We start from the raw sequence: 25,752 nt of genomic DNA on the forward strand, positions 1-25,752 counted from the left end.
AGTTTATTGTGATCCACATAGTCAAAGGCTTTGGCATAGTCAATCAAGCAGAAATAGATGTTTTTCTGGAACTCTCTTGCTTTTTCCATGATCCAGCAGATGTTGGCAATTTGATCTCTGGTTCCTCTGCCTTTTCGAAAACCAGCTTGAACATTAGGAAGTTCACGGTTCACGTATTGCTGAAGTCTGGCTTGGAGAATTTTGAGCATTACTTTACTAGCATGTGAGATGAGTGCAATTGTGTGGTAGTTTGAGCATTCTTTGGCATTGCCTTTCTTTGGGATTGGAATGAAAACTGACCTTTTCCAGTCCTGTGGCCACTGCTGAGTTTTCCAAATTTGCTGGCATATTGAGTGTAGCACTTTCACAGCATCATCTTTCAGGATTTGAAACAGCTCAACTGGAATTCCATCACCTCCACTAGCTTTGTTCGTAGTGATGCTTTCTAAGGCCCACTTGACTTCACATTCCAGGATATCTGGCTCTAGATGAGTGATCACACCATCATGATTATGCAGGTCATGAAGATCTTTTTGTACAGTTCTGTGTATTCTTGCCACCTCTTCTTAATATCTTCTGCTTCTGTTAGGTCCATACCATTTCTGTCCTTTGTCAAGCCCATCTTTGCATGAAATGTTCCCTTGGTATCTCTAATTTTCTTGAAAAGATCTCTAGTCTTTCCCATTCTGTTGTTTTCCTCTATTTCTTTGCACTGATCGCTGAAGAAGGCTTTCTTATCTCTTCTTGCTGTTCTTTGGAACTCTGCATTCAGATGCTTATATCTTTCCTTTTCTCCTTGGCTTTTCACTTCTCTTCTTTTCACAGCTATTTGTAAGGCTTCCCCAGCCAGCCATGTTGCTTTTTTGCATTTCTTTCCCATGGGGATGGTCTTGATCCTTGTCTCCTATACAATGTCACGACCCTCATTCCATAGTTCATCAGGCACTCTATCATATCTAGGCCCTTAAATCTATTTCTCACTTCCACTGTATATTCATAAGGCATTTGATTTAGGTAATACCTGAATGGTCTAGCGGTTTTCCCTGCTTTCTTCAATTTCAGTCTGAATTTGGTAATAAGGAGTTCATGATCTGAGCCAGTCAGCCCCTGGTCTTGTTTTTGTTGACTGTATAGAGCTTCTCCATCTTTGGCTGCAGAGAATAGAATCAATCTGATTTCGGTGTTGACCATCTGGTGATGTCCATGTGTAGACTCTTCTCTTGTGTTGTTGGAAGAGGGTGTTTGCTATGACCAGTGCATTGTCTTGGCAAAACTCTATTTAGTCTTTGCCCTGCTTCATTCCGCACTCCAAGGCCAAATTTGCCTGTTACTCCAGGTGTTTCTTGACTTCCTACATTTGCATTCCAATCCCCTATAATGAAAACGACATCTTTTTTGGGTGTTAGTTCTAAAAGGTCTTGTAGGTCTTCATAGAACTGTTCAACTTCAGCTTCTTCAGTGTTACTGGTTGGGGCACAGACTTGGATTACTGATATTGAATGGTTTGCCTTGGAAACGAACAGAGATCATTCTGTCATTTTTGAGATTGCATCCAAGTACTGCATTTTGAACTCTTTTGTTGACCATGATGGCTACTCCATTTCTTCTAAGGGATTCCTGACCACAGTAGTAGATATAATGGTCATCTGAGTTAAATTCACCCATTCCAGTCCATTTTAGTTTGCTGATTCCTAGAATATCGACGTTCACTCTTGCCATCTCCTGTTTGACCACTTCCAATTTGCCTTGATTCATGGACCTGACATTCCAGGTTCCTATGCAATATTGCTACATACAGCATCGGACCTTACTTCTATCATCAGTCACGTCCACAGCTGGGTATTGTTTTTGCTTTGGCTCCATCCCTTCATTCTTTCTGGAATTATTTCTCCACTGAGCTCCAATAGCATATTGGGCACCTACTGACCTGGGGACTTCCTCTTTCAGTATCCTATCATTTTGCCTTTCCATACTGTTCATGGGGTTTTCAAGGCAAGAATACTGAAGTGGTTTGCCATTCCCTTCTCCAGTGAACCATATTCTGTCAGATCTCTCCACCATGACCCGCCCATCTTGGGTTGCCCCGCGGGCATGGCTTGGTTTCATTGAGTTAGACAAGGCTGTGGTCCTAGAGTGATCAGATTGACTAGTTTTCTGTGAATATGGTTTCAGTGTGTCTGCCCTCTGATGCCCTCTTGCAACACCTACCATCTTACTTGGGTTTCTCTTACCTTGGGCATGGGGTATCTCTTCACGGCTGCTCCAGCAAAGCACAGCCATTGCTCTTTACCTTGGACGAGGGTTATCTCCTTACCTCCGCTGTTCCTGACATTCAGTGTGGGTTATCTCCTCTAGGCCCTCCTAAGCCTGGGTAGCCACTGCTCCTTAGGTTGCTCCTCAGGGCCACCGCCCCTGGCCTCAGGGCGAGGTGGCTCCTCCCGGCTAACTCTGACCTCAGAAGGGGGGTAACTCCTCCCTGGCCTTGGAGGCAGGCCATGCTCAGTAAATCTTAATCCAATATTCTGTTGGTGGGCGGGGCTGTGTTCCCTCCCTCTTGTTTGACCTGAGGCCAAACTATGGTGGAGGTAATGAAGATTATGGCAAAAGATCCCGAGTGCCCCCAGCTGTGCAGCAGGCCACCGCCACCCACGTCTCTGCCAGAGGCTCCTGGACATGCATGGGCAAGTCTCAGTCTCTTGTGGGGTCACTGCTCCTTTCTCCTGGGTCCTGCTGCACACCAGGTTTTGTCTGTGCCCTCCTAGAGTCTGCTTCCCCAGCCCTGGGGAAGTTCTGGCGGCTCCATGGTGGGGCTAATGGCGACCTCCTCCAAGAGGGCTTATGCCAGACCCTGTCTGCTGCACCCAGAGCCCCTGGCCCTGCGGCAGGCCACTGCTGAACCCCATCTCCTCAGGAGACGCCCAGAGACAGTTCTGTCACAGTCTCTGTGGGTGCACAAAGTGTGTTTGAGCCCTCTGAGCATCTCTGGCAGGAATGGGGTTTGATTCTAAACGTGATTTCACTTCTCCTACCATTTTAGGTAGGAGACTATAATTCGGTTTAATATGTTTAGGATCCTCTCCTTAGCCTCTTTGAGCTTATTCTCTGATTATTAATAACAGTAATTACCAACTTGAGTAGTTTTCTTCCTCCGAATGCTAGGTTAGGCTATAGAACAGGCAGGTTAATCTATTCAGAGTCTAAGGGACTTTAATACCCCCCTTACATCAGCTTAAGTTTACTTCCTTTATGCTCACCGTGAGTGTTAACTCGCTGACCTGTGCAGGAAGCAGCACAAGGCACTGAGGAGCTTCCTCGCCAGCCATGTGACCCTCGGCCGCTACGTAACCTTTCGATGACTTTGGGGAGTTAAGTCTACATCTAACAAGTTTTGGTCCTGCAACATCGTGACCAAAACTCACAGTATTTTGTACCAGAGGTTACTCAGCCAGCAGGAAGCCGGTGACTGAGAATTGCTGGCTTTCTGTTCCATTTTCTGGGGAAAAACAAACTGGATGCCTCTGTGTAAATGCCCCCGAGCACAAGGAGGAGAAGGTAGCGCAGCACAGCACGGGGGAAGGCGGGACAGTCACCTTTGCTTCTGTTACAGCCAGCCCTCTCTCTGGAGAAAAAGCTCTTGCCAGCTTCCTGGATTGGGAGATATCAGGACCTTCTGGAGGCCATAGAGCATGTAACCTCCTAGATCTTCAACTTATAAACACAGTAACAGAGCTACAAGTCATTGGGGAAAGAAAGGAGCTGCTGGAAGCTGGTCACCTTGCAGGGCTCAGCACTTGTCTTTCTCCCTGCTTTGGTTGTTTCTCACTTGGATAATCCCGGAAAAGCCAGGCACACCCCAGGCCAAGATGAACCCCTTCCCATACGGAGCATTTGGCTGCTTTGGGGAAAATACGTGGTCGAGTCTCCTCCATACAAGACACTTGAGGCGGCCAGGGAGGCTGGCGATCTTGTTCTCAGTAGTGCTAGAGGCGGCCCTGGTAAGCATTTATTAGACAGCAGGTCAAGATACAGAGTTCATTTGTTGGATTTGATGAAATTGCTTCCACAGATTCAGGGAGGTTGCCAGGCTATGTCTAATATATTATTTTTATAAGGCAAGCAATTCTTACTAAAAAACTTAAACGTCTTCTTTCAGGTGCTATTTACTCAAGTAGATGTGGGCCATAATCACAGTTCACTTGTGATTCATCATCCAATCTAGGCTAGCGCTTCCTTTCCAGACAAGGTTGATTTTGTAAGCTCCCCATTTCTATCCTCATCTGCCTGAAACGTGAATTTAAACTAAAATGAAAACTCTGACATTCTTTCGTGGCTCCAAACCGAAGGTACTGCAATACCAGGAATGAAGGCTCCTTGGTCCAGACCAAGAAGAGGTACTTGTGGAGGCCAAAGGCCAATCGGCACAATGGTACGTAGGGAGGCCCTTTATAACAGCTGTAACATCTGAGGTCTTTTAACAAGAAAATGGGAATGAAATAGGAGAACTAGGGCACAGATTTAAATGCCTAGAAAGAATTTAAAATATCACTTAAGGACTAAAATCAAAAGGAAACCCTGGGTCATATGTTTGTTCCCACTGACTGCAAGTGTGGAGGCAAATGCCCACAGCTTCTGATGCAAGGACTCCAACGGCCTAGAAAGAGCAGGGCTTGTCACTTATATGCATATGTCTGCACCAGTGAGGTCTCACTGGCTGAAGAGACAAGAAGATGCTACTTACCTCTCGGGCTAGAGACAGCCTCCACAGAATAACTTAAGGATTCCTCCAAATTCGGCAAAGGGAGGAAGTTCTCATAGATTTTAATGGTGACTAAGAAACTTCACTAACTAGGACATTAGAACTTTGGTCAGCAATACACTACTTAAGGCAAAAACGTCTCTGTAACAATTTAGTAATGTAATATGAAAAGGAAAAACTAACAAAGTATTTTTCAGAATTTTAAACAGGCTTCCTTTCCCATTTTAAAAACTCAGACATCATTTCAAACAACCTGGTTAAATACTCACACCAATCACACTGTTCCTACCCAGAAAGGTGGCATGGACCACCCAGAACCCTGGGGTTTCTGCTTTGGAACCAGGACTCAATTTTTTCATTTGTAAAAGCTGTGACAGCATAAACTACTCTGCAGACTCATTATGAAGGTTAGCTAAAACAGACAGCCTAAAACTATGTCTAATATTTAATACCTTGTAAATTGGAACTATTCTTAGAATGTAAAAATGCACTTTTCTCAATTAATCTGAAAAATTGCTGTTTTATTATCAAAGAAAAAGAAATCATGGTGGCTTACTGAATGTCTCTGACAGTGATGGTCTAAAATGCAGTATTTTCCCCTGCATTAGACCTCCTCCCTCTAATATTCACTGAAGAACTGCATATGATTATGAATTAAAAAGAAAATGGAATCAATTGCCATATCTAGGCATGTACAGTTCAGTTCAGCCGCTCAGTCATGTCCAACTCTTTGCGACCCCAGATCTAGGCATGTAGCCTTTTAGTAAAACTGACATTAATTTTCTTTCTTTTGATTTAATAAAGTTCCCATGTCAAACTCTTTGGGCCCCTAAGAAGTGATTAAGATGCTTTTAAGGTTTTTAGCTAAAATGTTCATCAATCCTAAAAGGCAGTGCTAACATCAAACAATGATAGAAAGCAACTGTATTTCCCCCTCACTCTGCACATCAACAAAGAACATTTTTTTTCACACTTTTACCCATGCACAAACAAGTAGTACTGAACCTTTAATTCAGAGTCCTTACTTTATAGAGAAAACAGAAGCAGAGTGATTAAGTGACTTGTTAAGGTCACGTTAATTCAAATATCAATTTTTGAAGAAAAATGGTAGATTCCAAAAATTAAAAAAAGTTAGGTTGACACTGGTCATTTACCAAATTTCTAGACAGAAGGTTAACAGCTGGCAATGTGAGCAGTCGGAAAGGAGGCGGCACGCTTTCACTAAGAGTGAAGCATCTCCAGGCGACTTCATGTGCTTTCTTCATTTAATATACCAGCAAGATTAGGCTACTTCCATAGTGCTTGTCAACCAAACAGGACAATATTTCTTATTCTTACAGTGTCTGTCCTTTTAGGAAACGTAAGCATCTAAGTGACTAGTAGTTGCTTCAACAACTGTACCCAAAGCACTGACTGGTGGGTCAAGGTAATCTAGAGGGCTCTCCACAGCGGCATTCTGCAGAGGGCCTGTGTTTCATCCTGTTTCGTTCAGTATTTATCAGTAACCTGGAGAAAGCCTCTAAACACCAGAGGCATACTTCATCAAAACTGGGACTGACACAGGCTGGGAGAAGAATCAAGAGTTCATACAGACCTTTACAAGTTAATTTTAGTAAGGATGAACATAGTCCTTCAATTAGGTTAATGGCAAATTGTGTAAGTAATTATTAGGAACCAGCCTGGCTTACCAGCAATACCTTGAGGTTTAGCAAAAGACAATAATGTGATACATGTGCCTAAAAATGACGGTAATGATGATAATGATGTCAACATATACTAGTTCTAACGGTCACATGAGATTCACCTTGACGACGGCAATGATGCTTCTGGGTCCTGCTTTAGTCAGACCGCAGAACTGTGTTCAGTTCTAAGCTACGCATTATACTCGAGAGACTGAGACAGTCAATGCCAGCTGGTCCAGAATAGGCATCATCCAAGATCTGAGAAAAGTGTGGAGCCTGAGGGGAGATATGAAGAGGCGGCCACGTAGAAGGAATAAGACCTTTCTGCCTAGCTTCACACATGCTATCTGTAGGAGCGTGTGGGCGACACTCCCGTGATGATGAAATCCAGCCCTTGCAGGGGCGCTGAGTGGCTCACCCTCTGCAAGGCCACCAACCACTTCTGTGCAGCCGAGTTCTCCTCTAGCCTCTTCCTTCTTGGATCACAGCGGAAGGACTATAAAATCATTTGCTCAGAAGCCTATTCCAGACTTCCTGTTAAGACCTGTGTTCTTTGCTATTAACACTAAATCCTCGAGGAGATTACGTTATAGAAGTGATATGACTACACAATTAAATATTAGAAATGACCACTGAGTATATCCTGTTTATTGTTTATGATTTACACGAAAAATGGTCTGGGGTTGTAGAACAATAAACCAATCATTACATTTAGACCTGGGTTTTTGAAAAGCTTGCATTCCATTTTAACAGTTCACATATATTTAACAGCTTATATATAAATCCAGATCACAAATAATCTTAAAGACTTAGTTAGCTTAGAGATAAACAAGAAACACAAAAGAAAACCACATAGATTTACCTTTAAATATCAGCATTCATATTACAAGAAAGAAGAAAACTTAAAAAAAAAATAAAGTTATTAGGTCAAGTCACTTAACATATAATAGAGAAATAAGAGAAACAATATTTTAAGTAATATTAACACTTCTAATTTACCATCATATATTCTTTACTTTTTCAAAATTTAGTTGCTTTGTCAGCCTCAGATTATATCAGCTTGTTACAATGACAATTCTAAAACCTCAATTTTATTTTTTACAGAATTTTTAAGCCAACTCTTATTGAACTTTTCTCCTTCACAGCAGCTGTTTATAGACAGTAGGGAGCCAAGAACGAAGGGCGGAAACAGATGGAAAGCAAAAAGTACAACAGCTCTCTTAAGTTCAGCTCTCAACACTGCTGGTTGAATCTGGAACCAAAACCTCTTAACAACTGGCAGATAATAGCTAAATCTTAACAGGCAAAGAAGAAATATTTTCTTTCTGACAGCTGCTATCTAGAAGAAAACCAAGGTCCCATTATACTGCCTAAATATAATGTGTGGCTTATTACAGAGAAAACCTGTAACAATGTCATTTTAACCAGTAAGTGTCACAACTGATCATTATTACTTAAAGGAAACAAATAACAACAACAAAAATCACACCAACCACAAATTTCCACAATATACACATGAGAATTAACTTTAATCTGATTTGACCCCTTGACACTAACTGATTATCAATGAAATATGGTATGGAAAGACCACGAAGTAGAAAACAAGCAAAGATTAGTTTATACAACAGTGCTTATATACATCAGAAGGAAAACATGCCACCTAATGCAACGCTAAGGCCTGAATGTGAGCATTTCTGAAGTCACAGATGCCCCACAGGACCTCTAAACTACAAAGCCACCACAGTGCAGGCATGCAACGTTCAGCTTTGTTTTACCCATAAAAGGATACACAGTACTTTGCTGTAAATACCAGACACATTTACAATATATGCAAAAATTAGAATGCAAGTTTTATGTTCCTTATATTTAAGCCTCAAATGTGCCAACAGTGAAAATTCATTTATTTTTGAGAATGGAGAAAAGAGATGGAATATAAATACTCAAGAGAAATTACACAAATAAAACATAAACTCTGCATTTGGGAAGCCATATAAACACTCCTGTTTTAGTGTCCAAACTAAATTATCAATGTACTACTTTGATGGATGTACACTTACCACGTGCTTTACTATTTTACTTGCTCAAACGTGGCATTCTAAGACCCATCATCCTTGTCCGATCTTGGCACCTAAAGCATCTCTAAGTTAAATTTCATGTCCATGTTGATATAGACTTGCCTACTGGGTGGGATGACCTAAACAGAGAGCTGTGCAGTCTTAGTTTGGTTTCATAATTACAGAGATGACTCTGTGGTCAGGTTTCCCATTAAAAAAAAAAATGTGAGGAAAGCTGATTTCCTCTCTTGTGTAAAAGCTTGTGAACAGGTCTCTTTCAGAGGAGGAATCTGAGGTCAGCATCTTCCCTTCTATAGAAAGGAAATCAACACCAGAGCTGTGTCACCTGCTCAGCTCTGCCCACAAGTTACGAGGGAATCACACAGTCTATTCGTTTTTCATCTGCAGCTTCATTTGACACCATTTTAACTCTGGGTGAACAGTTTCACCAAAATATATTAGTGCAGAGAAACAAAGGCTGATAATGTAATATGAATAATCTCTGTCCAGCAATACTTCAAAATAATAAATTATAACAGAGGAAGGTTTAGCTATGTTGTAAAAAGCTGTGGTCAAATCTGTCCTGTACTCCGTCAATTTGATGCTTTATACAAGATAGTACAATTAACTTTCTAGTTTTTTTAAGGATTCAGATTTTCCTTTGGGATACAACAGAATGAGTGTTTTAAAACACTTCATGCTTTCTTTTTCAGACTTTCCAAAATATTACAGAGTGAAAATTACCTTTAACTATATCCAATATTTATTACATAAATGTGCCATGAGTGTTCTGGACCTTCAAGTATAACTTTAGACAAACAGAAAGGATCTCATAAGGCCATCTAATTCGTCTCACTGCACCAAGCACTGAGCACAGGAGATTGGTTACTTTTCTTTACTAACTTTACACACGTCCACCAGTTCAGATATAATGACTAATTTCCTACCTGACCATTGCGAAGAAACCACAGTTAGGATAGAAGCACTTTGCGATGCTCTAGCTGGAAGTTCTGGTTGGCATTCTAAAAAGCCTTAATTTGAAAGAAGAGACACCTTCTTACAAAACCACTCAGTATTACGAACCAAGAGGCTTTGATGAAGCACAGGGACCAAAGAAAAAGCAAGCTCTATAATTCCTTTTTATTTCCAACGAAACCACACTTTACTACTGTTGTGACCAATCTTCACATTTGATGCAAATAGGAAAGCTTGATTATAGTCACTTAGTGGCAGTACTCCAGACAAAATCAACAATGTGTGCCGCACAGATGATTATTTCTTCTGGAGAGAATGAACTGATAAGCTTGACTTTACAATTAATAACATGTTAAACTAAAGAGAACGGATGCACTACTTCAACATTCAGCTTGAAAACGTTTAGCACTTTCTGCAAACCTAAACTTAAGTTTAGAAAGGTTAATATTCTCTTTCTAAACTATGGCATAGACTATATATAGCATTTTTAATATATTTATATATAATTATTTGCACATCAGATTTAGAAGGAATCTGCAGATTTACTTTGATAGACTGATCTCATTCAAGTGGGAAGGCTTAGGGGGCTTCTGCAGCACTGTCACTCGCAGGGGGGGTGTCACGATCAGGCTCAGAGGAGGCAGCGGCGGGCGTTTCCATCACAGCAGGTGGGAAGTGGCGGCGGCACACGGGGCAGGTCCCGGACTGGAGAGAGAAAAATGGAGGGAGAGAAAAAGCAAGTTCGCAGCCAACAAACGGAAAGGTCTGAACTGCTATGAAGTATCAGAACAGGAGCATTATCCTAAAAAAGTCAAATAATGTAAAAACAAATGAACGCCAATCCACGAATACAGAGAAGCAGAATTCTGAGGCACTCTCCCCTCATCCCAGTCAGACTCTCGACTTCCCTGAGGGGACCAATGTCTCCCCATCAGTTCTGTGTGTTACAGGTCACTCATCTACTCACTGGGCATCTACTCTCCTCTCCACTTAGCACTGGCGCCACAGGGGTGAGCTGGAGTCGCAGGGCACGTCCTCCTCTAAAGTGAATTATTATGCATCTATGATGTATGTATTAAGAGAAACCAGGGACCTACTTAATTCACGTATTTATTACATCAAATCAGCCCCCTAGGATCTTCCACATATATAGTAAAACCTCACTCTAGTGTGGTACAGATACGTCAGAGCAGATGGACTGCAGCCCTTCTTTATAAGCCATATACTTCCTTTTCAGAAAGTTAAGAAGAGTTAGGTGCCTTCTGAATAATAAAACAAATCAATGAGGGAAGGTGGACCAGGGAAAGCAGCTAGACTGGGAGTGCATGGTTTTAGGACCAACGGCAGATTACAGAGATTGCCACCTGGCAATAGATAATCCCCTCACAAATCTTCTTTTTCCCAGAGATCTCCCCGATAGAAAATAGGTTGAAGAAATCATGCTTTTGAAGGTGACAAAGATATGAATCTTGGGAACCTTCTCCCCAGAGGAAAGGCTTCACACTATGCTGCTTCCTGACAGGAAAGAGAATAAAGAAACTACGACCTTGGGTTAAGGCAAAATCATTCACAATTCAAGACTGTACAACATAAGTAATATGTACAACTCAAGAACTTAATTCAGCAAACAGGCACCGTGCACCTGCCACGGAGATGGAGCCGAAGAGCAACACCTGAGAGCCACACAGAGGAGCCCAGTCTCCGCCGAGCACTCCAGCCGCGGAGCCTTGCGGGAGTGACAGCTACCCAGAGACGTGAGTGAGGACACCAACGTGTCCCCGAGCTGCCAGGATGGAGCGGGGAAGCGCGCGTGCGCCACCCAGGAGGGACACGCAGCAGCAGAGACCACACGAGGCCCTCCTTGCGGCTCTGACACCATTGCGGGCGTTTAACGGAAGGGATGCCGAGAACAGAAAAGGCGAACGCAAGCCGGACCTCCCCAGAACCTCTCTGTTTACAGCGAGGAGATGCTCGCACCAGGCTAGGCATGAGTAAAGGTACTGAGGAGTAAATCTGAAGGACAGACCAGGTCCCAGAAGGCCTGGAAAGCCTAGGCAGAAACTTTGGGTATTAGAAAGGAATAATGAACACTTCTGCACTGGATTTGAGAGATAGTAACTCGAATTTTGACAGAGATGAAGCGGCAGTAGAAGGGGACCAAGACCAAAGCAAAAGAAGGGAAAGAAAAGGGAGGACGGAGAGGGTGGATGTGAGAGAGAGAGGCGACCAAAGGAAGCAGTCACGGAGGAGACGGAGCGCCGTATCCGGAAGTAACCAAGCTGGGAAAGCTTCCACTGAACTGCATGTAAATATCCTTTATGGGAGAACAGAGTTCACTGAGATTTAAAGAATACTTTTTTAAGTAATTCAAATATACTTAAAAATTATTGGGTGAACATTAAAACACAGTATATAAAAATCGCACCAGAGGTACTTGGTAGGTTATTAAATATTTATCAAACACATTTTCACTTTACATTTTAAATATTTTATTGAAGCACAGTTGATGTAGAATGTTAATTTCTACTATACGGCGAATCCGTGTGTTCTTTCCCATATTACTTTCCATTACGGTTCCTAACAGGATATTAACTACAGCTGCCTATGCGACACAGGAAGACCTTGTTTATCCTCATTTTTAGAGATACCGTCTCATGTTAGCAGAATATCTGTACAATGTTACAGTACTCTGAGTAGTCCCAAAGACTTCCCAGCTTAAGATATTTTTGAAAACATCCGATTTCAGAAATACAATCAAAGATCTAACTAGTTTTATCCTAACATCATTTTCTCTCATTGTTTTTTAGAAAATGTTAGTAAGTTAAAGGGATTCCCTGACGGTTCAGACAGTAAAGAATCTGCCTGCAGTGCAGGAGAACCAGGTTCAATCCCTGGGTAAGAAGATCCCCTGGAGAAGGAAATGGCAACCCACTCCAGTGTTCTTGCCTGGGAAATCCTATGGATAGAGGAGCCTGGCAGGCTACAGTCCATGAGGTCACAGAGAGATGAATACGACTGAGCGACTCACTCTTTAGTAAGGTAAAATAGCTTGATATTACCGTTAATCTGTAATCTTTAAAAGGTAACCAATTTGAAACACTAAATTAAAAAATATTTTGAGTACACAGCTAACGGGCTTAAAAAACACTAACTTAACTTCATTAACTTGTAGAAGAAATTATTAAAATATTAATTCTAAACAAGTAAACCTGCAGCTCACCTTTTGCAGCCAAATCGAGACACAAGGTTTGTGAAAGAAGTGGTGGCAGGGCAGCTCCGTCGCTATGTCGTCCTTAATATACTCACTGCAGCAGATTGGGCAGCACTGCTCCTGACCGATAGCTGAAAACAGATGATGCGACTCATCAATCCCACCAAGTTCCGTTTTAATAAAGTTGAAATCCAACACACTAATTCATAAATGCTAACTACAGAAGATGAAAGAACCAGGATTTGATCAATTAATTGGCAATGCATTTCTGCTTAATGCATGACAATTCAGAACTTAACAAACACTGCTTTTGTAGAAAGGCTGACTGGAGAGCATCTGCCCAACCTGCTACCTGATGAACTTGAACATCCCATTAGGTAAGTTCGTCGGAGCTGAGTTTCACAGAGAATCTAATGAAAATGTCTGACAGTACTCTTGTCTTCTATGTGCCCTGGCTGACATACTTGAATACGCAACGTGCCATCTGACACGTTTATTCGAGATAAACTTTGCTCTTACCAGTGTGATCTTCAAGCACAAGGGTCTCTGGAAGACCATCAATGCTCTCCTTACTGGCTGGTGGATTGGCCACTTCCACATCCACTGCGAGAGACTCTAAGTGTGCCAGGGCAGTCTGAAAATGGACAGTCACAACACTCTGTTAGATACACTTTTTAAGCAGCAATGAAAGCCATGTTTAAAGGTGTCATCTAAACTCACATCCAACATCACCCCTCTTCCTGTTGGTTTCTTTTGCTTTGGTTCCATACTGAACCAAAAATATCATAAACATGGGGAAAACAAACAAACAAACCTATTTCTTACAAATACAACAAAAGTCTATTTTGTCTCAATAACCATTTATTTGACTACCATACTTATATTTTCCCAACAGTGGTTCTCTTCTAACTTGTGAGTTTCTGTGTGAGATCAGTCACATGAAAGAAAGGAATATTTTGGACAGGTTCAACTCATGAAAGTAAAATATGGCCAAGGTCACAAGATGTTCAAGGCAGGGAAGCAAACGCTGCGCTCCTGAATGGCAGCGTCTACTCCTGGCATGGAGTCCGTGCACCCACGCTGCCAGCTCACCAGCGTCTACTCGTGGCATGGAGTCCGTGCACCCACGCTGCCAGCTCACCAGCGCCTACCCCTGGCATGGAGTCCATGCACCCACGCTGCCAGCTCACCAGCGCCTACCCCTGGCATGGAGTCCATGCACCCACGCTGCCAGCTCACCAGCGTCTACCCCTGGCATGGAGTCCGAGCACCCACGCTACCAGCTCACCAGCGTCTACCCCTGGCATGGAGTCCGTGCACCCACGCTACCAGCTCACCAGCGCCTACTCCTGGCATGGAGTCCGTGCACCCACGCTACCAGCTCACCAGCGCCTAGCCCTGGCATGGAGTCCGTGCACCCACGCTACCAGCTCACCAGCGCCTACCCCTGGCATGGAGTCCGTGCACCCACGCTGCCAGCTCACCAGCGTCTACCCCTGGCATGGAGTCCGAGCACCCATGCTACCAGGTCACCAGCACCTACCCCTGGCATGGAGTCCGTGCACCCACGCTGCCAGCTCACCAGCGTCTACCCCTGGCATGGAGTCCGAGCACCCATGCTACCAGCTCACCAGCATGTACCCCTGGCATGGAGTCCATGCACCCACGCTACCAGCTCACCAGCGTCTACCCCTGGCATGGAGTCCGTGCACCCACGCTGCCAGCTCACCAGCGCCTACCCCTGGCATGGAGTCCGTGCACCCACGCTGCCAGCTCACCAGCGCCTACCCCTGGCATGGAGTCCGTGCACCCGCGCTACCAGCTCACCAGCACTGGCGCAGCTCGTTTTACTGCGCCTGGCAGATAACGGCACTTTTTATGAACCAAAGATTTCTGGCAGCCCTGCCTCAGACAAATCTATCAGTGCCCCTTTTTCCAATAGCATTTCTCATTTCATGCCTCTGCATCCCATTTCAGCAACCCTCCCATTTCAGACTCTCTATTATTATCTTTGTTCTGATGACCTGGGATCAGTGAACTTCCCCGTCACTGTGACTCACCGAGGGCTAAGATGACGGCCAGTGTTTCCAGCAGCGAAGCACTGTCACAGTCAGGCGCACACACGTCTTCAGACACTCGGCTACCGCACACTTAATACAGCACAGCACACACCTAACTGCACGCACCGAGGGACACGGCACCCGTGTGCCTCACTCCTCTGTGGTGCCCTCGGACTAAACCTGTAACCTCACTGAGATGTGCCTGAACTCCCAGTGATCCGGGCTGTGAACTTTACTTAAGGACTCAAATGTCTGGAAAGAGTCACTCTTCTAAGAAAGACAGGAAGACAGCAGATCATAGGACCATCCAGCAGGACTCAGTCTCCTCCTCTTGTGGCTTGATTAGCCCTTTTGACTACAATTAAATTACGACTGCAGACAGGACCTATACTCACAAGATCTAAAAGGTAGAAATAAACCAAATATCTACTGATGAATGAATGAACAAACTGGTTAGAAAAGGTAAGTATATGGTCAAATTCAGAATACTTTGATACTGTAATATGGCAGTACATTAACCATTTTACTTAGTATTAAGGTTAAAGGATAAGCGTATCAAAAATAAATACACTACAATAACTTGCTAAAGAATACTCAATATACAAAGAGAAACTGGGGCATCAAAAACTTAAGGGGGAAATAAAAGGGCAGAGGTTTTTGCATGCAACTGAAGTTGTTCCCAGCAAAAATAAGCTATTAAGATGTCTTATGTAAAGCTCACAGAAATCATAAAGCAAATATCTGCATTAGATTTCTGTGTAGATAATACATCTACATTATCCACACAAAAGATAATGGACTCAAGTCACAAAGAAGACAACAGGAGAGAGAGAAAGGAACAAGGGACCTACCAAACAGCCCGAAAAGAGTGGGTGTGAGAGAATTAATAGCTTCTCACCATTCTCCCCACCACTCTGCATACCACTCTCTGCATGCCTCTTACCAAGGCACACAGCGGCAAAAGGAGAAAGAGCAGCGGACTCGACTAACCATGCGTACCTGTAAGAGACTCACTCCAGCTTTCAGGACACACACAGGCTCAAAGAGAAGGGATGGAAAGACACTCTATTCAAGAGAAGTCAAAGAGCAGGGGCAGCTGAATTGCATTAGATAAAAGAAACTTTAAGCCAAAAACCGTAGTAAGAGACAAAGACGACTATTATATGAAGAATCAACTCATCAAGAGGGTGTGACAACCATAAAAGATAGGGACCGAATAGCAGAGGCCTCAGCACAGGGAGCAAGTGAGACAGACCTCAAGTGAGACCAGACCTCAAGTGAGATCAGGCCTCAGCATAGTGAGCAAGTACGACAGACCTCAAGTGAGACTAGGCAGCAATGAGGAGGAGAGCCTCAGCACAGCGAGCAAGTAAACCAGACCTGAAGCGAGATCAGGCCTCAGCAGAGTGAGCAAGTAAAACCAGACCTCAAGTGAGACTAGACAGCAATAAGGTAGTATCAGGGGAGTTCAGTAACTCACTTTGAGCAGCAGACACACTACCCAGACAGGAAACAAACAGGGAACCCTGGACTTGGGCTCCGCTGTAGGTGACACAGACCCAACAGGCAGACGCAGAACACTCCACAGAGCAAGCAGCAGGGCACACTCTTCCTGGGTGCACACGGGGCAGTCTCCAGGTTACAGCCTAGCTCAAAACAAGTCTTGACAATTTGATAACCCTGAAGTCACACCGACAATCGTTTCTGACCAAAATGGCAAGAAACAAAAAACCAACAACAGGAAGAAACTGAAAAATTCATAACTACATGGAATTAAACAAGACACTTCTGAACAACCAATGGGTTGTTCACGTGTTCAGTATGCCAAAACTTACAGGATGAAGCAAAAACAGATCTAAGAGGAAAGTTTACAACAAAAAAAGTCTACATTTAAAAAAAAAGGAATTTTTCAGGCAACCTAACTTTACATTAAAACTTGTAAAGAACCACAAAAGACCCTGATCGTGAATAGCCAAAGCAAAGAACAAAGCTGAAGGCATCACATTTCCTGGTACTATAAAGCATAGTGATTAAAACAGTCTGGAACTGGAAAAATACAGACACACACAACAGTGGAACATAATCAAGAACCCAGAAATAAACCCTGGAAAATACAGGACCTGATGAAGGAGCCAGGACTGCTCAATGGGGAAAGGACAATCTCCTCAGTAAGCGGTACTGGGAGGACCGAGGCATCACATGCAGACGGAGCGTCACGTGCGTAAAGCTGAGTCCCTGAGAGTAACGGACGCCTCTGGACTGCAGTGCTTGAGAAGACTCTTGAGAGCACTGCAGACTGCAAGGCGATCCAACCAGTCAATCCTAAGGGAAACCAACCCTGAATATTCACTGAAGGACTGATGCTGAAGCTGAAGCCCCAGTACTCTGGCCAGCTGATGTGAAGAGTCGACTCACTGGAAAACACCCTGATGCTGGGCAAGACTGAAGGTGGGAGGAGAAGGGGACGCCAGAGGAGGAGATGGTTGGAGGGCACCACCGGCTCAATTGACTGAATTTGAACAAGCTGTGGGCGAAGGTAAGACAGGGAAGCCGGGTGTGCTGCGGCCCAGGGGCTGTAAAGAGTCAGACACGACTCAGTGGCTGAGCAACAGCCGCCCTACACCACTCACCAAGAGTCAGCCTGACACGGCGCAGAGACTGGTGCACAAGGGTGGAAACAGCAGGCTTCCAGGTGCAAGGCAAGCCAGGGCTGGGCATCCAGGGCGGCAAGCTGACTGCAGGTGACAATGCTGTACTGTGTGCCTGAAGTCAGGAGAGGGAGCGAGTCTCAGACGCTCTCACAAGACAGAAACGGTAGTTACGTGAGCTGACGGAGGGCAGCAACTCTCCTGTGATAATCACAAGTGTATCAAACCAACATACTGTGCGCCTGGTACGCTCGTGTGCCAACTCGCTTCAGTCGTGTCAGACTCTGTGCAGCCCCGTGGACTGCAGCCCGCCAGGCTCCTCTGGCCATGGGATTCTCCAGGCGAGGACACTGCAGTGGGTTGCCAGGCCCTCCTCCAGGGACCATCCTGACCCAGGGACTTTACCACCAGCACCGCCTAGGAAGCCTTGCGGTCTGCCTTAAACCTACACAATGTTACATGTCACTTATATCCCAATAAAGCTGGAACAATGTGGTACATACAAACACTGGAGTACAATTCAGCCTTGAAAAACAAGGGAGTTCTGACACACGCTAAAACAAGGGTGAACACTGAAGACACTGTGCAAGGTGAAATAAGTCAATCACAGACGGATAAACACTGTATCCCTGATACGAGGCTGTGTAGGTTTAAGGCGGACCGTAGGGCTTCCCAGGTGGTGCTAGGGGTCAAGTCCCTGGGTCAGGATGGTCCCTGGAGGAGGGCATGGCTTTCCCAGCCACAGGACTGGAAAATGTCAGTTTTCATTCCAATCCCAAAGAAAGGCAATGCAAAAGAATGCTCAAACTACCACACAGTTGCACCCATCTCACATGCTAGTAAAGTAATGTTCAAAATTCTCCAAGCCAGACTTCAGCAATACGTGAACCGTGAACTTCCTGATGTTCAAGCTGGTTTTAGAAAAGGCAGAGGAACCAGAGATCAAATTGCCAACATCTGCTGGATCATGGAAAAAGCAAGAGAGTTCCAGAAAAACATCTGCTTTATTGACTATGCCAAAGCCTTTGACTGTGTGGATCACAATAAACTGTGGAAAATTCTTCAAGAGATGGAAATACTAGACCACCTGACCTGCCTCTTGAGAAACCTGTATGCAGGTCAGGAAGCAACAGTTAGAACTGGACATGGAACAGCAGACTGGTTTCAAATAGGAAAAGGAGTATGTCAAGGCTGTATATTGTCACCCTGCTTATTTAACTTATATGCAGAGTACATCATGAGAAACGCTGGACTGGAAGAAACACAAGCTGGAATCAAGATTGCCAGGAGAAATATCAATAACCTCAGCTATGCAGATGATACCACCCTTATGGCAGAAAGTGAAGAGGAACTAAAAAGCCTCTTGATGAAAGTGAAAGTGGAGAGTGAAAAAGTTGGCTTAAAGCTCAACATTCAGAAAACAAAGATCATGGCATCTGGTCCCATCACTTCATGGGAAATAGATGGGGAAACAGTGGAAACACTGACTTTATTACGGGGGGCTCCAAAATCACTGCAGATGGTGATTACAGCCATGAAATTAAAAGATGCTTACTCCTTGGAAGAAAAGTTATGACCAACCTAGATAGCATATTCAAAAGCAGAGACATTACTTTGCCGACTAAGGTCCGTCTAGTCAAGGCTATGGTTTTTCCAGTGGTCATGTATGGATGTGAGAGTTGGACTGTGAAGAAGGCTGAGTGCCGAAGAATTGATGCTTTTGAACTGTGGTGTTGGAGAAGACTCTTGAGAGTCCCTTGGGCTGCAAGGAGATCCAACCAGTCCATTCTGAAGGAGATCAGCCCTGGGTATTCTTTGGAAGGAATGATGCTAAAGCTGAAGCTCCAGTACTTTGGCCACCTCATGGGAAGAGCTGACTCATTGGAAAAGACTCTGATGTTGGGAGGGATTGGGGGCAGGAGGAGAAGGGGACGACCGAGGATGAGATGGCTGGATGGCATCACTGACTCGATGGACGTGAGTCTGAGTGAACTCCGGGAGATGGTGATGGACAGGGAGGCCTGGCATGCTGCGATTCATGGGGTCGCAGAGAGTCAGACACGACTGAGCGACTGCACTGCACTGATACGAGGTACCTAAAGCAGTAAAATCCATAGGACAGACAGGAGAATGAAGGCTGCCACAGAATGAGAAGAGGAGGGATGTGGTTCCTGTTTATGTACTTAATGCCCCTTAACTATTTACTTAAAAATGGTTAGAATGGTAAATTTCACATTACATGCCTGTTACCACAATACAAAATAAACTAGGCTTTCTAGGTAGGAATAGGATTCTGCCTGATGGTTAACACTGTGTTGCCTTGGATGGTAAACACAGTCTTTTGTATACTCCTCATAATCTAGCCTAGATATTTCAACAACCATCTTTCCAAAAAGAATTTGAGAAGACTTACAACAGAGCATAGGACCAAAGCAAAGTCAGGACTGGAAAAGGAAATGGCAAAGACAGGTTTTCTATAGAAGTTAATAAACACGGTCATTAACCCTGAACCCCAGTCTGACGCTGGACTTGCAGACAGACCTGCAGACAGCAGCCCAGTGCGCCAGCGGCAGGGCCCCTGCCTCTCAGCGCCAAATGCGCCTTCCTTCCAGGCTGTGGAACGGGTCTGGGCCTGTTAGGTGTCCTTCCTCTGCCTCAGGCTCAGGCAGTAGAGGGCGCTGGAGAGACCGGAGGGAAGGCCTGCTGCTTGGTTCCAGCGGCCGTGCCCTCCGCGGGGAGGAAGCCTTCCTGTCTCTACCCACAGGGCCTCCAGTGAGCGGCTTCCCTAGCATCTGGCTCGAGCAGCACATGCGCTCTCCCCCGTGCCTCACAGCAGCAGGGTGAGGCGGAGCAGCCTCCCCGGCACCCATCTTGGGTGGCTTCATCGTAGGAGTGCTTCCAGTTAGCCACTTCCCTGGGGACAGCCTCTCCAGCACTCCAAAGCCAGATTTCTGCCAAAAACCAGAGGGCATATTTCCAGCAAGTTCTGCCAGCCTAGCAGTACAAACACTTGTCTAAGAACCACGGCTGCGTCCTCTTCAGCACCGTCTGCATCTTAACCCTGTGGGCAGAGAGGTAGAGTGCTTCATCTCAGCCCTAAGGCTATCCCTTAAATCTGCTATTCCTACATTCTTCTGAACTCACTTTACTCGGGCCTCCCATGAGGCACAGTGAAGAGACACAGGAGAAGCGGGTTCGATCCCTGGGTCAGGAAGATCCCCTGGAGAAGGGCGGGGCAACCCACTCCAGGATTCTTGCCCGGGAAATCACATGGATGGAGGAGCCTGGCGGGCTGCAGTCCATGGGGCCACAGAGTTGGAAACAGTCGGGTACACACACACGCAGCCTAACTGTAGTTAGGATTTCTTATCCTGCTCCAACTACTGTTTCCCTTCTTGTGGCTGAGCCCAGACACACACAGAACTGGTGTCAGGCGCGATCCCGTGAAGGAAGAACGGACTGTGTGGCGGGATCTTTCGGCATGAGCTCAGTGCTGAGCGCCTTACCGCCTGGAGTGGGAGGCCCTCGAGGCACAGGCTGCAGCATCAGAACTGAACTGTCTGTGGCGAAATGCAGCCACGTGCCGACTGAAGCGCACCTGGGGAGCCCAGCTGCCCTCCCCACCCGACCTTACGGCAGTGATGGCGACTGCAAAAACTGATGTGTGAGGGGCCCTTCCGAGTGTCCCTGCAGGCCAACTAGGGGAAAAGGACAAACCTGGGCCCACTAACTTCCAAAGGGAAGCACAGGATGAGAACCAGAGTGTGCCCATGATAGCCCTGGAAAAAAATCTCTTATTTCTAAAAATCAAACATACATTTTAAATTAATTCTAAGTCTAGTCAAGTTGCTCAGATATTATACCACTAACTGGTTAAAAACAGGATCCTAAAGCTCAGAATGAGGATTTGTGGTTGAATTCAGATGTAACTGTTTTGAATCCCCTTGCCACTGGAGTCTCCTTTACCAGCAGGAGCGGCTGACCATCCACAAACCACTGTCCTCTCCTTGAACACCCTGTAGAGGGGTAACTGCGTGCAGGGCCCACATCTCTTAGCACTTCTATCTCCAACAGTGAAGTCACCAGAAGACTGGAGCAGCCAGGGAAGGCAAGGCGACTGAGGACACCAGGCTCCAGAGAGCCGCAGGCTTGGGTCCCACCACCAAGGAAAGAACCCTAACCAGGCAGACCCTCGCTGAAGACAGGGAGCACAAGGGGAAAGGACACTGCAGCTGCCAATTACAGCCCGTGGCCAAGCACGGAAACGGGGGCCAGCGGCTCTGCAGACGCTCCATCTGCTTGGTGTATGTTTACGTTTATCTGCATCTAACCATTTTTTCCATCCTTCCCATTTTTATTTTATACAGAAGTCAACTTTACAGTTTAATCTTTATGGAAATGAACATTCAGTACGACTGACTTAACTTGTGGAGTCATTAACATTGCCAGCATTGAATGCAGTGACTCTTGGGGCTCTGCATCTGCTCATCGGGGCAAAGAGTGAAAACTTCTGTTGTATCTTGTTAGACAGAAACCTAACTGTTGTGTACTGGATGGGAGCTCAAATGTTTGTTGAAAGGGGTATACAGACTCTAAGCAGTCAAAGATATATGAACTGTTCCAATGACCAATTCTCATTTCTCAGATCTAAAAATTCACTACTTTAATAAGCTCTGTGAAAATGGATTTGGGCCATTACATATTTTCCCTCCTGACAGCTATCATGATGTCAAGCTTTGTTCACAGAGACTGCTCAAGAGACGGAGCAGCAGGGAAAGGACTTTGCTCCCGATCCTCGTGAGAAGCCCAACCAGCTTCTGTGGCACAAACAGCCGACTCCTGCAGTGCACACAGCTTCTCTAGCACCCAGCTCTTGCAGGGCACGTGGCCAGTAGGCTTCCCCAGCCCCGCCGCGGACACAGCGTTCCAGGCAGACATCACCCTCCAGGGCTGGTCTGCCCCAAGTTCTGCCAGCTGAAGACTACAGTGCCCTCTCTGCCATTCACTGAGCCATGGCTGTGCCATCTCCACCAAGGTGTGGACCCCAGCCACGGAGCACAGTGCGGGCCCCTTCCTCAGGTGGGCCTGGTGGCGGCTGCTCCTTGCGTGTGCTTGCTCTATATTCTCTAGGACGGTCTTTGTTACCGAACACGCCCTTTTCATTCTAATCCCTTGTTACAGTGATTTTTACATATGTCGAAATTTCAGGTATTTATCAGCACTACATATAGCAGTCATCAAAAAGGAATAATGAGCCCAGGGACACGAACGTGTATTAAAGCATAGCCCGGAATACCCTCCCCAAATGGATCTCCCTATAATAGAATCCCTTCTGTTTATGAGCTCTCTTTATATTATCCCATAAAGAGACAGGGAAACGGAAAGTAAGAACCTGTTACTTCTCCTTTCTTTCTCATGAGCAACTACAGCTGCAATCATGAATGCCCTTCGATCCCCCATGTACTTCTCAAGGTAAACTCTGCAAGAACTCATCTGTAGATTTCAATATAGGTAAAATTAATTTATTGTCTAGGCACTTACATATATTTAAGATGGTCTGGGGTCACTTATAAACAACAAGTGCAAGAAAGACCACTTTACAGCCACTGCTACGAAAATCCATAAAAACCTGTCTACACCTTAGTACAATATATATTCAGATGTTAACCCAAGTGTCAGAAAGACAACTAGATGGCCTGAACAGCCTTAAAGCAGCACAATCCTTTGTCAGCACAGAATCTAGTTTCTAAAGAATAAAATAATTTAGCTTTTAAAGAATGAAGACTTACACCAAATGATTTATTTTGAACGACCACTAATTCCAGATTAGTGATTACCACTAATTCATGATGTTAGACGATTACCACTTGGCTAGCTGATAACCGAAGGCATCTTTGAATAGAGCCATTTACTGAGAGCTTATGACGATACCAGATATCTTGCTAAGTGGAAAACTTTGTTTTTCCCATTTTGTAGATGAGGACCTACAACTTAAAGAGGTTAAGTCAACTATCCAAGGTCACACTGCCTAAAAGAATCACTCTGACTCAAAAGCCTATGTGTTCATCCCACTTACTATCTTTCTAAGGCCTGCACCCCAGTGTATATGCAGTGCTCTGTGAATATGTGAGGATTTTCCTCAGGGCTTTTTCCATTAACTTTCTTATGTAATCTCTCTTCAAAGGAATCTGCCCAACAATGCACCTCCTCTCACAGTGTCATGCTGGCTCTCCTACTCCACATTCCCTTTCATACGCTCCTCTTTTTCCACTATAAATAAAAGCATACTTGTTTCCCATTCAGAGGGGCAATCTCAAATACTGGGGTCAAACTGAGCTGTAATGACTGAATAACAAACCTTTGTGGAGGACTTCCCATCTTCCACTTTCAAAAAAAACTGAAGGAGGCTCTCAACAAGTTTTGGGGATTTTGGCAAATACCTCAGAAGAATTCAGTGATAATGTTATGATAAACTCCTTCCATCCCTACCAATTGATTTATCTGAATAAGGTTTCCCAACCTTCATTCATAAAGATGAAAAGCAGAAATAAAGTTCATGCTGACTTATGTCTCACTCTACAAATAAATTCACTCAATCAGCAAGGAAAAAAAAAGCCTCTGTCATTAACAGATGCATTTCTAATGAAAGTTTACTTTATGTTTAAGTAATTATATACAAAATTTGTAAGTTTGTTCTTTATCAATAGATACCACAAACAACTTTAACTCAATCTACACCAGGTTTTTTTTTTTTACATTTAAATTGCTGAAGATATTTTTACTGCAAACTGGTATAACAGGTTAAATAATATTACTTAGGTTTTATGCTAGAAGTCTTTAGATGTCAATGTCAAGATGTACAAAGGAATACTTAAATTTGGGGGAGACTAAGTAAAAAGTTTTAATAACACTGTGTCAAACAGTTAAAAACCTTAAGTATTTTGCCCTATTTCTCACTCAAATCTGAGAAAGATATGAGGCAAATGTTTATTGCCAGTGTATTAACCAACAGCCACTACGCAAAAAGAAAGGTCAGTCTAGTATTGGAAGGATAACAGAAATGAAAACCACCTCTGCCAAAAAGAGATGGTTGCTAAGAAAAAAAAAACAAAAGCAAAGCGCTCAGTTTGCTTATTATTCATACCTGTTTTTCACTTATTTACAAAATGTTAGTGTTAAAACTAAAAGGAAAAATCCTCAATTATAAATTATTCCAGTTCATTTTCCAAAATGATTAAGTAAGTGCATGCTAGACCAAGGAAAACGAAGATTTCCCGAGACCGGCAGGAAGACGGAACTGTGCTGGTTCTCTAGGAGTGAAACACGCCTCAGTCAAGTCCAAATAAAATGAAGCTGAGCACTCAATCTGCAGAAGCGGGTATGCTGTGGGGAAGGGAGACACTTAACGCTGCTAACCTGGCCGGTAAGAACGGCTGAGAGTGCGCAGCCACGGGGCCTCCCTGGGAGCAGAGGGCAGCAGTGAGAGAGTCTAAGCTCCCTGGGCGTGCGAGGCTCTTTCCTGCTCGGGTCTTTGCCACGCAGCTACTGCCTTTACCCAGCATGACCCTCAGGACAAGCCTCTCTAGCTCCTTTAAGATGCCAAACGTCACATTTCTCATTAATAGCAAATAATAAAGTTTTTAATTTTCAAAACGTCTTTCCAAAGATATCACCACATTGTAGGAGATCATAAACCACTAGCATAATGGGAAAAAACTATCTAAGCACTGCAAAACCAGACTCTAATACTGATGTATTTGTGTGGTCACTTAAAATTTGTTTGACTCAAGGAAGTTCGTAATCTTTAACCTTTACATATTCTATTTCTGATGCAGGTTATCATGCTGCGCCACTGTTTTCGTGTCAGAATTTGGCAAGGCAAGTTATATAACCTGGGAAAAGTCCTAAGAATGTATAATTCTGTCTCATGACGTTCTAACTTTTCTTATAGTATATAATATTTCCCCCCCTCCCAGCTTTACTGCAATATAATTGATATACAGTACCATGTAAATTTGATATATATAGCATGATGATTTGACATAGATAACACTATGAAACCATTATCCCAGCAAGTCTAGTCAACACCCATCATCTCAACAAATGAAAAATTAAACAGAAAAAAATCATTTCCTTGTGATGAGAAGCCTTAAGATTTACCCTCTCAACAGTTTTCACACACGCGGTCACTATTCGCAGCGTCACCTACACCCACCACGTCGCACACCCATCTCCAGCAGGCATCTACTGTGCGCTGCTGCTGCTGCTAAGGTGCACATCCATCTCCAGCAGGCATCTACTGTGCACTGCTGCTGCTGCTAAGGCGCGTCAGTCGCGCCTGACTCTGTGCGGCCCCACAGACGGCA

The 25,752-nt window shown here is 44.4% G+C and overlaps 1 protein-coding gene across 3 annotated transcripts in view; it reads right to left on the reverse strand.

Annotated features, from left to right (window-relative positions):
• Window positions 1-7,057: 7,057 nt before the first annotated feature.
• Window positions 7,058-25,752, reverse strand: part of PJA2 (praja ring finger ubiquitin ligase 2) — a 79,286-nt gene continuing 60,591 nt past the window's right edge. For all 3 annotated transcript variants that reach the window (XM_015096231.4, XM_060416081.1, XM_042251007.2), the window contains 3 exons: window positions 13,198-13,312; window positions 12,688-12,809; window positions 7,058-10,172 (listed from right to left, as the gene is read on the reverse strand). In XM_015096231.4, the coding sequence (XP_014951717.1) occupies window positions 10,047-10,172; window positions 12,688-12,809; window positions 13,198-13,312 (363 nt within the window). In that variant the 3' untranslated portion in view covers window positions 7,058-10,046. The remainder of the gene's footprint in view (window positions 10,173-12,687; window positions 12,810-13,197; window positions 13,313-25,752) is intronic.

The sequence above is a fragment of the Ovis aries genome, chromosome 5, assembly GCF_016772045.2.
Source record: "Ovis aries strain OAR_USU_Benz2616 breed Rambouillet chromosome 5, ARS-UI_Ramb_v3.0, whole genome shotgun sequence".
NCBI lineage: Eukaryota > Metazoa > Chordata > Mammalia > Artiodactyla > Bovidae > Ovis > Ovis aries.